Source organism: Ursus americanus, chromosome 23, assembly GCF_024610735.1.
Source record: "Ursus americanus isolate L20-20 chromosome 23, mUrsAme1.1.p, whole genome shotgun sequence".
In the NCBI taxonomy this organism is placed as follows: domain Eukaryota; kingdom Metazoa; phylum Chordata; class Mammalia; order Carnivora; family Ursidae; genus Ursus; species Ursus americanus.
The window spans coordinates 1,309,536-1,320,064 of record NC_142149.1 but is presented as its reverse complement, the minus strand read 5'-3'; the positions used below and the strand labels follow the sequence as shown (position 1 = coordinate 1,320,064).

General features: G+C 59.9%; 3 protein-coding genes across 3 annotated transcripts; 1 reads left to right on the top strand and 2 right to left on the bottom strand.

Moving 5' to 3' along the window:
• Positions 1-12: 12 nt before the first annotated feature.
• OXLD1 (oxidoreductase like domain containing 1) lies at positions 13-1,539 on the bottom strand. Its single transcript, XM_045775032.2, has 2 exons — positions 1,388-1,539; positions 13-586 (listed from the first exon to the last, which is right to left on the bottom strand). The coding sequence occupies exons 1-2, from the start codon at positions 1,445-1,447 to the stop codon at positions 170-172; spliced, it is 477 nt and encodes a 158-aa protein (XP_045630988.1). The 5' UTR covers positions 1,448-1,539; the 3' UTR covers positions 13-169.
• An 83-nt stretch (positions 1,540-1,622) lies between these two features.
• CCDC137 (coiled-coil domain containing 137) lies at positions 1,623-6,728 on the top strand. Its single transcript, XM_045774981.2, has 6 exons — positions 1,623-1,791; positions 2,076-2,209; positions 3,516-3,738; positions 5,034-5,116; positions 5,230-5,309; positions 5,477-6,728. Exons 1-6 carry the CDS (start codon positions 1,661-1,663, stop codon positions 5,699-5,701), a joined length of 876 nt encoding a protein of 291 aa, XP_045630937.2. The 5' UTR covers positions 1,623-1,660; the 3' UTR covers positions 5,702-6,728.
• Positions 6,729-7,641: 913 nt separating this feature from the next.
• On the bottom strand, positions 7,642-10,526 carry ARL16 (ARF like GTPase 16). Its single transcript, XM_045774983.2, has 5 exons — positions 10,444-10,526; positions 10,228-10,286; positions 9,625-9,738; positions 8,968-9,083; positions 7,642-8,839 (listed from the first exon to the last, which is right to left on the bottom strand). The coding sequence occupies exons 1-5, from the start codon at positions 10,502-10,504 to the stop codon at positions 8,668-8,670; spliced, it is 522 nt and encodes a 173-aa protein (XP_045630939.1). The 5' UTR covers positions 10,505-10,526; the 3' UTR covers positions 7,642-8,667.
• Between the last annotated feature and the right edge of the window lie 3 nt (positions 10,527-10,529).

The following is a 10,529-nucleotide window of genomic DNA, read 5'->3' as shown; positions in this document are numbered from 1 at the left end:
AGAAGCTTCCCATCTAACCACCACAGACTTGTTTATTCTCAGATAAAGTCAATAAATAATCCTGTTCCTGTCTGACACCAGCTTCGTGCAGGGCCACACATAAAGCTCCGTGCTGCTTCCTGAGAAGGGGCTGTCAGGCTGAAGCCGGTGTGGGTGCTGGGCAAGTGGCTCAGCCCCCACTCCTCACACGGAGCTGGATCTCCACCCTGAGGAAGGCCTTGAGGTTCTGGTCGGCCACGTGCTCCTCCAGCGCAGCCAGGGCCCGCTCACCGCCATCCCGGTAGTGCTGCAGCAGCAAATCTGCGTACTCCACCCACACGCAGTTGGGGCAGCCACTCATGCAGCAGTTTGTGGGGGGCTGGAGCTCAGGCGGTGGGGGATACGGGGGCTCTGGGGGGCCCCCGCCAGGCAAGGGCGACTTGGGCTGCCTGCTGCGATCTGCACCTGACTGAGCGCCCCCCTCCACGTGGTCCTTCCCGAAATCTCTGTGGCCTTCACGGACTTGGATCCAGGCACGTGGCCCGTAAAGAACGCTGTCACCTCCAGGAAGCCTTTGCCACCGGTCCCAGCTGGAGAGACGTGGCCCCTGAAAAGACAGATGCTGGTAAGGTCTTGCCGGCCCCCAGCTCCAGGGAAATTTCAGCCTCCTGTCACTGGCAGGCGGCTCCGGGTGCTTCTCTGCTTCCTCATCTCTCAGGAGACCTTAGACAAGTTACTGCCCCTGTAGACTCAGTTTCCCTTCTGTGAAGTGGCCATAAGGGCTGGAGAAATGCTGGGTTTGGGGACAAGCACTGGGTGCGCACTCCAGCAGATGGTGGGGTGGGGGATACCCTGGCACCCCACCTCCTTGGGCAGAAATGGGGGCAGGGTGGAAGCTTGCGAGCTGGGGCCACACAGGGGCTTCTCCCTCTCCAACCAGGGCAGCCCCGCTCCTCCCTTGTGACCATCCTGACTGACGGCAAAGCCCCTTCATCCCTGTCTTCCTACCAGGTCATCCCCCAAAGGTCCCAAGGGCAGCCCTCCTCCCCAGCGCCCCAGAGGCAGGGCGGGCAGCCTTCCCTCCCTTCTCCGGCCCCGGCCCCAGGGTCCTGTCCCCTGATCTACGGCCTCCGGGGCCCCCAACACTGACTGCCACGGCCCTGACCTTACTTATGCACTCTGCCTAACTCCTTCGAGGAGGATCAGCTCCTTGTTCACTGCGGCTTCCCCAACCGGCTGCACACAGCCGGCGCGCAAGGGATACTGCCGAACGGGCCGGCCTTCCCGCGGAGCCGGGGCTAGGACAGGAACGACAGCAGGCGGCGCGCGGGCCGGCAGTCTCCGGTCCCTGCCGGGCCCCCGCCTCCCGAACGCACCCCGCCCCGGCCCACGCCCCGCTGGTACTTGCCGGACCGCGGGTAGCGGCGACCACCGTCCGGCCCGCCCCAACCAATCTCCGGAGCAGCATCGCCGGCGGCCCAGCCCGGGCGCACGCGCGGCGCACCCCGGGCCCCGCCCGAGGCGGAGTGAGGGGCGGCCGCTCGGGCCAATCCTGGTCCGCCAGGGAGCAGCACCGCCCCAATGGACGCAGAGCTGAGCGCAGGAAGCGGAAATGACGGTCATGGGGCGGGACTGTGCGGAAGGGCGGAAGTGGCTTACTCCCGGCGCGCCGGGCGTGCAGATGGCGAGACCCCGGCGCCGAGGTGCTGCGTCGGCGGGGTCGGCGGGGCCTGGGGGGCCTGGGCGGCCGCAGGGGCGGCAACAGCAGCTGCGGGCGAAGCAGCTCCCAGCGCCGTGGCCCGGACCACGCAGGTGGGTCTCAGCGTCCCGCAGTCCCTACCTGGCCCCAGGCTCTGTCCGGGCAGTGGGTGCGCCGGAGGATCGGCCGGGTGAGCGGCGGCGAGGCTCTCCGGCGTGGCACTGGCCACCTTCCAGGGTGCGGTCCCTGCCCTCCTGGGGCTCCTGCGATAACCCAGTTCAGGGGCAGTCTCCGGTGAGGCTCAGAAGCCGGGGTGGCCCGCCAGGTTCGCTTTCTGTGTCTGATTCTGCTTGTGCGGAACCTAGGACGCGTCTCACCCTCCTGTTCTCGCTCCCAGCAAAGAAAAAAAGAAAGTGAATTGCAAGCCCAAGAACCAGGATGAACAGGAAATCCCCTTCCGGCTCCGAGAGATTATGAGGAGCCGCCAGGAGATGAAAAATCCCATCAGTAACAAAAAGAGGAAGAAAGAAGGTAACGTGCAGGTTCATGCTGGGTGGCAATACAGCTTTGTGTGCCCCAGTCCACTTCGTTGCCTAAATGTTAGTCGTGCTTCGGGCAGCAGAGGTCCCTGGACACCCAGTGGTCTGAAGGTGCAGGAGCTTGTGGAGCACTGACCGAAGGCTGGCGTCACCAGGGCCAGAGGTGGCTGGCAGCAGGTGCTGGTGTGGTTTCGGACGAGGCTCCAAAAGGAGCCTCTGGCGCCTCCCGTTAGAATTGTTGATTCCCCTCCCAAATTAATGCAGATCAGGCAGAAGAGATGGTGGGTTCAGACTGACTTTGAGAAAAGATCCCCGTGTAACAATTGAGGGCACAGACAGGGCAGGCCAGGGAAGTTCTTGCACGTGAGAAACAGCTGTTTCTTGGACGGGAGTGCAGAAACGGTGGGGGAGAAAAGTGGATATTCTCTGGGGGGGTTGAGGAGGGACGTGGTCAGACCCCCCCCTGAAAAACTTTCCAACCCCTCACCCACTCGGGTGCCCACCTGCCAGCCTCTGCCAGAGACAACACTCGGGGCATTTTGGGGAATGGAGTCCAGCACGTTGGTATTTTGTGTATGTACATTTGTTTTCCCAAACATGAGCTTGTTTTTACATCAGTGCCGTTTTATAATTTTCTCGTAAACCTCACACTTTTCGTTGGGGGTCTATGGCGATCAAAGAGATGGTGAGAAGTGGAGGACGCACTGGCCCCGGTGGAAGGTGACCCAGTCTGACTGTGCTTCCCTGAGCTGGCTCTTGTTTTTGGTGAACACGTAAACTCATCTACGTGGGAAAGCAATCGGGTGGAAGGTGTGAGGTGCGGCATAGCCTCCCTCCCCGTCTCTGAATCCTTCTCTTCCGCCCTGAAAGAGCGTGCTGTCCATCTTCTGCCGTGCCGGCCACAGAGAAGCGTCCTGCAGGTCTCCACATACTTACGACGGAAAAGCGGCACGTTTATCCTGTGCGTCGCTGAACGTTCTGGGTCTGTGCAGTCAAGTCTTCACAGGATCATAGGGTGGTTACTCAGCCAGTCCGGCACTGATGATTAAATAACATTTAGTTTCTTTCCTGTTTTCTTTTTCACCTGAGCTGTGGTGGACATCTGATGTGCAGCAGTGGGCTGTGGGGCTTCCATCCCCATGGGTGCCCTAGCTGGACATCGTAAATCTTTAGCTCCTGTAGTTGGGCTGCCCCCACTTGAGTCTGGTCTTCCTTCCCTGTGGCCCCGGGCAGGGAAACGAGCCTGGGCAGGCGGCCAGCCTGGCACCACACCCCCTGACCTCTCCTTTTGTCCTCAGCCCAGGTGGCCTTCAGAAAGACATTAGAGAAGGAAGCAAAGGGAGCGGAGCCGGACATCGCTGTCCCCAGATTCAGGCAGAGGAAGTGGGAGTCTGACGGGGCCTACATCCAGCGAATGGAGCAGAAGGCCCAGCACGTGCTCTTCCTCAGCAAGAACCAGGTGGCCCGGCAGCCCGAGGTGCAGGCGGCTCCCAAGAAGGAGAAGTCGGAGCGGAAGAAAGCGTGAGTGGGGTGGGGTAGGGGTCCTGTGACTGTTCTCTGAAGCGCTAGTGTTTTCTTACTGGGGGAGCCCTAGCCCACCCCATGATTCAGGGGGAGCATAGAAACACGTGAAACCTGGTCAGTCGCTGAGTGTTTTTCTCTATATCAGAGCTTTTCAACCCTGGGGGTTCAGGGAGCCTCTGAGCCCACGGAACTCTGAAGGTCTAGCTTTGTCTTTGCCTTTGTTTGAAAAAGCATCAAGGGGGCACAAGAGCCAGATGAAGCCAGAGGCCAGTTGTCCACCCTGACCAGTTGCAATAGGGAGGGGGGGAAAGATGAGGCTGATGGGAAGGCTTGCTGGGCAGTAGGGGATCCCATGCAGCTCTGGGGTTCCCTGCTTCTGACTGGCTGATTCCACCTGAGAACCTGGACTGGGGTCGTTGCCCTGAAAGAAGTTTGAGGGCCTTCCGCTGGGCCGTATGCACAAATCCTGGGACCTTTCAGCTCTGGCGCCTCATCTGTGAAGAGGGGATGCTGGCATCTCCAGTGGGGGCTTGGATGAGGTCCTTCCAGGGCTCCTGAGGGTGGCATCCGGCACCAGGAGGGAGCCCACTGCCAGCTGTAGCTCCCCTACCCCCCGGCCCTGGAGAAGGAAGGAAGCCCTGTGCCACCTCCCTGGGCCTGTGGGCAGGGGTGGGGAGGTGGTTTCTGCCACAGCTGCAGCTCTTGAGATGAGCGGATCCAAGCTTTCATCCGAAGCTTCTGTCATAGCTGTGGAAGTTGGAGAGGGTCTGCGGCCCCATGGCGCTGCCTGGATCCGAGCGCTCTTCATGCTTCTGCTGGGGCTAAGTGACGAAAAGTACATCACAGAAGACCCGAACCACACACCATCCGGAGCCACAGCCGTCTCCCGAACCCAGTGCTGCTCTGCAAGACCCTCTGGATGCAGGAGCACCGTCGGCGTGCGGGGCCGGTGATTGTCTGGGGCGGCGGCCGTTCTGGGCGGCACAGCGCGTGGAGCGACAGCCTGGCCTCTGCCCGAGGTGCCAGGAGCAGCCCCCACGTTGTGACAACCCAGCGCCGTCAGATGTGCTCTGGGGGCACAGTCGCCCCCAATGAGAATGTGCCCTTGAAACCCCAGAGGCCTGTTCAGAGCGCACGGCTGTGGGGGGCAGGTGGTCGCCAGAGAGGGGACTTGACGGCAGCTTGCTGGGCTCTGCTGTGGGGCATCCTCCTGGGCACGGGTGACCTCTGCCTTCTGAGTCCCGTGGGATGAGACTTTGGGAACCTGAACGGCATTGTGCTTTCTTCCCCAGGTTTCAGAAACGGCGACTGGATAGAGTCCGGCGGAGGAGGGAGGAGAAGGCAGCAGAAAGGCTGGAGCAGGAGCTGCTCCGAGGTAGCTCTTCCTGGAACGATCTTGTTGGCCCTGGGCACCTGTGCCGCAGCGGGGGTGGGGACTGCGGTGGTTGTGTGGCCAGAGGCATCACTTGTGCTCCTCTGCCCCCCCAGACACGGTGAAGTTTGGTGAGGTTGCCCTGCAGCCCCCAGAGCTGACCGCCCAGCCCAGGACGAGCACAAGCCGGGGCCAGGTAAGCAGAGGCATCTGTCCTGTGTGTCGCCCAGTGCTGCCTGGTCCGGGGCCTGTGCTCGGGATGCCACATTCTCACCGGGCATACGGCTATTGGACCAACGTGGGCCCTTTGTTATCTCCCCTCCTTCCTAAACTGTGCCTCAACCTTCCATCTCTGTTCTTTAGCCTGGGAAGAAGTCGCTGATGCTGAGGATGCTTCTGAGTCCTACTGGCGTGTCCCAGCCTCTGACCACATCGCTGGCCCGGCAGCGGATTATTGGGGAGGAGAGAGAGCGGGCCGTGCAGGCCTATAGGGCGCTAAAGAAGCAGCAGCGGCAGGGGGCTCAGTCACCACAGCCGCCCTGTTCCCAGCACCTCGCTTCCGGGAAGAAGGCAGAGACACGTCTGTGACCTTGAGACCAGGGCCTCCACAGCTGGGTTTGGGGAGGACGGGTAGATGGCCTGGAACATGCGCTGGGACTCCCAGGCCTCTTATGTACTTGCTGGCCAGCGCAGAAGAGGGCTCCGGGCCTTGGCTCTCATTTTTTCTCCCTAAGATGGCTCTTCTGCGAGTGACCATCTGCTAGGCTGTCTCACACGGAGCACGGTCTGTCCCAAGTCCCCATAGAGTGGCCAGCTCCTGTTTGGGACACAGCCAGTCAAGCACCCCTGGCATCGTTCCATCGCAGCTTTGTTCTGAAGACACGAGTCCAGGCTCAGATACCCCAGGACCACTTTAGGGAGGGAGGACGATCCCGTAATTCTGTCCTGAAACGCAGTCCACTGGAGACACTGCAGACTTGGTCAGCTGAACCCGTAACTAAAGCTCCATGTGGTCCAATGGCGCAGCACGGCTGGAAGCGTGGGCTGGAGGGGGCTGTGGAGGGCAGAGGTCAGCGTCGGGCTGCTGGGATCTGCTCCTGGCACCTTATCCCTGCAAAGGCAGGTGGAGGCCCCCCCCCCCCCCGCTTTCACTGGGATGTGGAGACCGGACACCTCCCACCGAGTGGGTTTGAGAGGAGGTCTGTGTTCTTAAGGTCTTTGGGGAAAGAGGAGCCGGTCTGAGGCAGCTCAAAGGCAAGGACAGGACCGTGGCTCAGGACCTTCCTGTGGCTAAAAGGGCTACGTGGGGAATTCCTGCCAACCGCAGGGCCTGGTGAGGTGTGAACCTTCCACCAGAGCCACAGGAGGGAGCACCCAGACGTTACCAGTGTGCTCAGCTGTGGGGCTCCCAGCAGTCGAACAGTCCTACTGCTCCTGTCCTCATGAGGACAACACCCGGCTCCTTCCTCGGGCTCGCATAGCTCGGGAAATGCTACTTCTCAGCCTTGGCCAGGGTGGCCCTACAGAAAGTGGGGTAGTGTGCCTCTGGGGGATCCTCTCGGTATCCTCTACAATGTTTTGGTGTTTGTTTCAAATTAAAAACTTCTGAGTTGAAGCTGTGTTTGTGTTCAAGGCTAGCACCTCAGGGGTGTGTTTCTGTGTGGTGGGGGCCCTGTCCCCTGCATCGGATGCCTGGGAGTGCTGGCTGCCACTGCCATGGTGGAGCACAGGTGGTAGGGGGTGGGCAGCGTGGCTGCTCCAGGGTGCTCAGTAGGATTCCAGGACGTGGGCAGGGCGGCAAGACCAGGGGTGAACGCAGTCCCTGAGAAACACCTGCGCTCCTGGACACCACCAGGCGTGGCATGAAAGCAGGAAGGTGGAAATGGGTCGTGGCTGGAGGTTTGCCTTTTAAAATGAGGTTCAAACCACCTCAGCCTGTCAGAGTGTCCCCAAAACTCACCAACTTGGCTCAGGCTGGCTTTACCATGAGATGTCGCCAGGCCAAAATCTGAGAGGGACCCCGCGCCAGGGGTCACCCCTAGAGACGGAGCCAGGTGCTTGTCTCCTGAGCCTGTGTTTAAGTTCTCTGAAATGGGGGGTGGATGAAAGCCGGTTACGCTGGGTGAAGTCTGAAATTCGTAAGGACTGCGCCCTCGGGGTGGACACTCGCATCCGCGGCTGCGCGGTGTGACTTGGGGCAGTGGCGCAGGAGTGCACAGTACCAGACCTTCCCAGAGACGAGTGCTTCCATGGGGTGGGGGTGAGGGGAAGAGACAGGAGCCCCTGTGGCCCTGCAGTCGCTGCAAGAGCTTTTATGAGGCATCATTTATAACCCAAGTGTGAACACACATCCCCGCAATAACGCGGCTAACTGCTGGAAACCTCGCGCTGAGGTCCTGGGCTGCCGTTCGGTTCTGCATGCCAGCGGGGGTGGGGGGTGGGGGCGACAGATGTCTGGCAGTTCTTCACAGACCAACTAGCCTCAACTGCCCACTGAGAAAGCCATTTACAGAAAACACACAACCACACCCGGGAGTAGAGGGCTTCTTAACCAACCACAGCGAGCTGAACAGCAGCCCCACACGGACGTCTCACTGTAACCCTGGGAACACACAAGCGTGACTGTTTTTCCAAAAAAAAGTCTTTGCAGATGTAATTAGGGATCTCGAGATCATCCTGGATTTAGGGTGGGCCCTATGAAAGCCGCATGAAGACAGAGCCAGGGATTCTAGTTCTGCAAGTCACAAGCCAAGTTATATCGAGAATTCCAGGAGCCACTGGAAGCCAGAAGAGAAGCAAGGAACGTGTCCTCTCTCGGAGCCTCCAGATCCTTCCCCCTCCAACCCTGCTGACACCTTGCTATCAGTTTTCTGGCCTCCAGGGCTGTGAGCGTAAATTTGGGTCGTTGCAAGTCCCCGCGCTTGTGGCAATTTGTTATGGAGGCCCTAGCACACGAGCACACCCTTGTTCTCCAGCAAGCCCCTCAGCTGAAGTCGGGATGGGCTTGCCGGGACCTCCTGCGCTCTGACCCACTCCTCACTCTCACCTGCCCGCGGGATCCCCTATGCCCTCCTTGGCGATAAACGTGCACTGAGCAAATGAACGAATGAAAACACCGTTCTCGTTCTGACTCCAGGCTCAGGTCTTCCTAGGACAATGTTCTCATACGGTGGGGGGTCACGTCGTCAGCCTGTCACAAACTCAACAGGTACAGCCTGCATCACAGTCGAGAGACCAAGTCCATGGGGCTGTGCAGTCCAAACACCTCTGAGCAAGAATACTCCCAGGATGGGAGTAGGACACCCAGCCACCCTGCAAGCCTGTCCTCCTCTCTAAGCCCTGGGGACGATCTTTTCATTCAGAGGCCAGCTGTCAGGAGTTTCTGTAACCGGGGTTCCTCAGTTTACCCATCACTACAACTTGGGCCAGAAGCCTATCCCCTAGGCTTATGTTGGGTCATCCTGTCCCTGATGAGGACAGATCACTGGAGGCCACGCAGTGCCGTTCTCTGCCTCCTCCCCAGAGCCGGCCAGTAATGCTTCTCCTCCTGATGGTCAGCTGTCAGTTCTGCGGGTGTCCTGGAGCCAATGCAGCACCCCCGCTAAGCCGGTGCCCTTGTGGGCGCTGATTTCTGCTGTGCTGATGTTCTGCTTGGCACAAGCGATGATGTCTGGGAGCCTGATCAAAGACTTCATCTCCTCTACGGTCATGTAACAGGGCAGATCGCTATAGCGGAAGAAGCGCCCTGTCACGGTGGGCTGCCACAAGCCCACCCCAGCCCCCACCGTACCCCACCCCAGGAGCCACCCTCTTGGGGGGCACCCCCCCACTCCTCCAGGATCACAGACCCGTACGTTTTATTGAAGAGGATCAAGACTGATGCTTCCGCGAGTCCTTCTGCAGAAAGGAGACCCAGGAGTTGCACGCAGGATGCAGACAGCTGAGTGGGGTTAGCGGCGTCTACCATGAACTAGGGAAGAAGAAAATGCAGGCCAGGGACACCCCGTGAGGGAGACAGTCCTTTCCAAATCCCCTTCCTTGGGCATCATGACCTGGCTCAGAGGAGGAAAATGCCTTTTAAACAAAGGTCCTTGGAGTCTGCGAAAGTAAAGGGAAATGAGTTGCAGAAGAGTGACCTGCTGTCACTTGTTTCTACCCACAGAAAGTCTCTCTACTCACGTGACCATCAGTTCTCTCAGGAAGGGTCCTAGGATTTGGGGCACAGGCCTTGCTAGGATGGGAAAGGTATGTAGAAGTCAAGCATAAACATAAGAGCAGAGGCAGGGGAACAATGCAGAGGGCAAGCACGTTACTGGCAGGGAAGAAACACTGTCCGCAAGCCCCGCGGGAGCTTTCACTTCAGCTCTGGCCCAGGAGCACTACGGATCAAATTGGGTTCCCAAAAGGAAGTCCTCGACTAGCATAACTGCCCAGGAACCCAAACTCCAGCCTGTACGGAGTGAGGTCCAGCACTAGATGATGCCTAAAAAGTTCCCCGGATCATGACCTACCAAGAGAGAATGGCAATTTCCATAGTAGCTGGGCCAGATGGGGCTCATGCACCCCCCTAGCTCCCGGATGGTAATCTTGCTTGGGACCACGATGTCAGTAAGGTCGGTGCCCACCTGTGGAAAAAAACAGGAAGCATTAGGGACATAAGCTCTTTCCCACTGGGAACTCCTGGAGAGGAACGTGCATCACCTTTCACACTGATCTAAACACCAACACGGCCATTCTCAAGGGCTTAGACCCTAAAGCACAACTCTAAGGAAGGAAGGCTGAAGTGGCTTCCAGAGGTCCACGCCCTAACCCTCAGAGCCGGCTGTGGCCGCAGCTCCAACACCCATCAGTGGGATTCGCCTCGGGGCGACCAAAGAGAGCAGTGTGAAGAGTGGCGAGGGGCGGGCGGCTCGGGGCCCTGCCATGCACCCACGTCCGCCACAGCTCTGTCCCGGGAGGCAGGCCCCTTCCCGTGACATCCCGCTCACCTCGCGAGGGTTGCATTACCACACTGACCCGCCGGACTCCAGGTTCCACTTAAAACAACCCAAAGCGCTTTGCAAACCGTAAAGGGTACCCGTTTCCGCTAAACCCGCGGGAGAGGGGAGGCCTACCGTGGGCCGCGTCGGGGGAGGATCGCCCAGGTCGCCCTTCCCATCCCCGGAGCTCAGCTGTGCGGGCAGTCAAGGATCCCGAGCCGGGCAGAGAAGGCGGGCGGCGGCCGGACCCCGCCCCGGGACCCCTATCCCCGCTCCCCCGGGAGCACCCTGACCCCGGCACCAGTCCCCTGCCCCCCTCCTCCTGGCCACCCGCCCAGCGCGGAAGGATAGTCAGCAGTCTTTTCACCAACAGGGTCTTCCCGACCCCCGAAGCCCCCAGCAGGAGACACATCACGGCTCCGGACTCCACCCGGCAC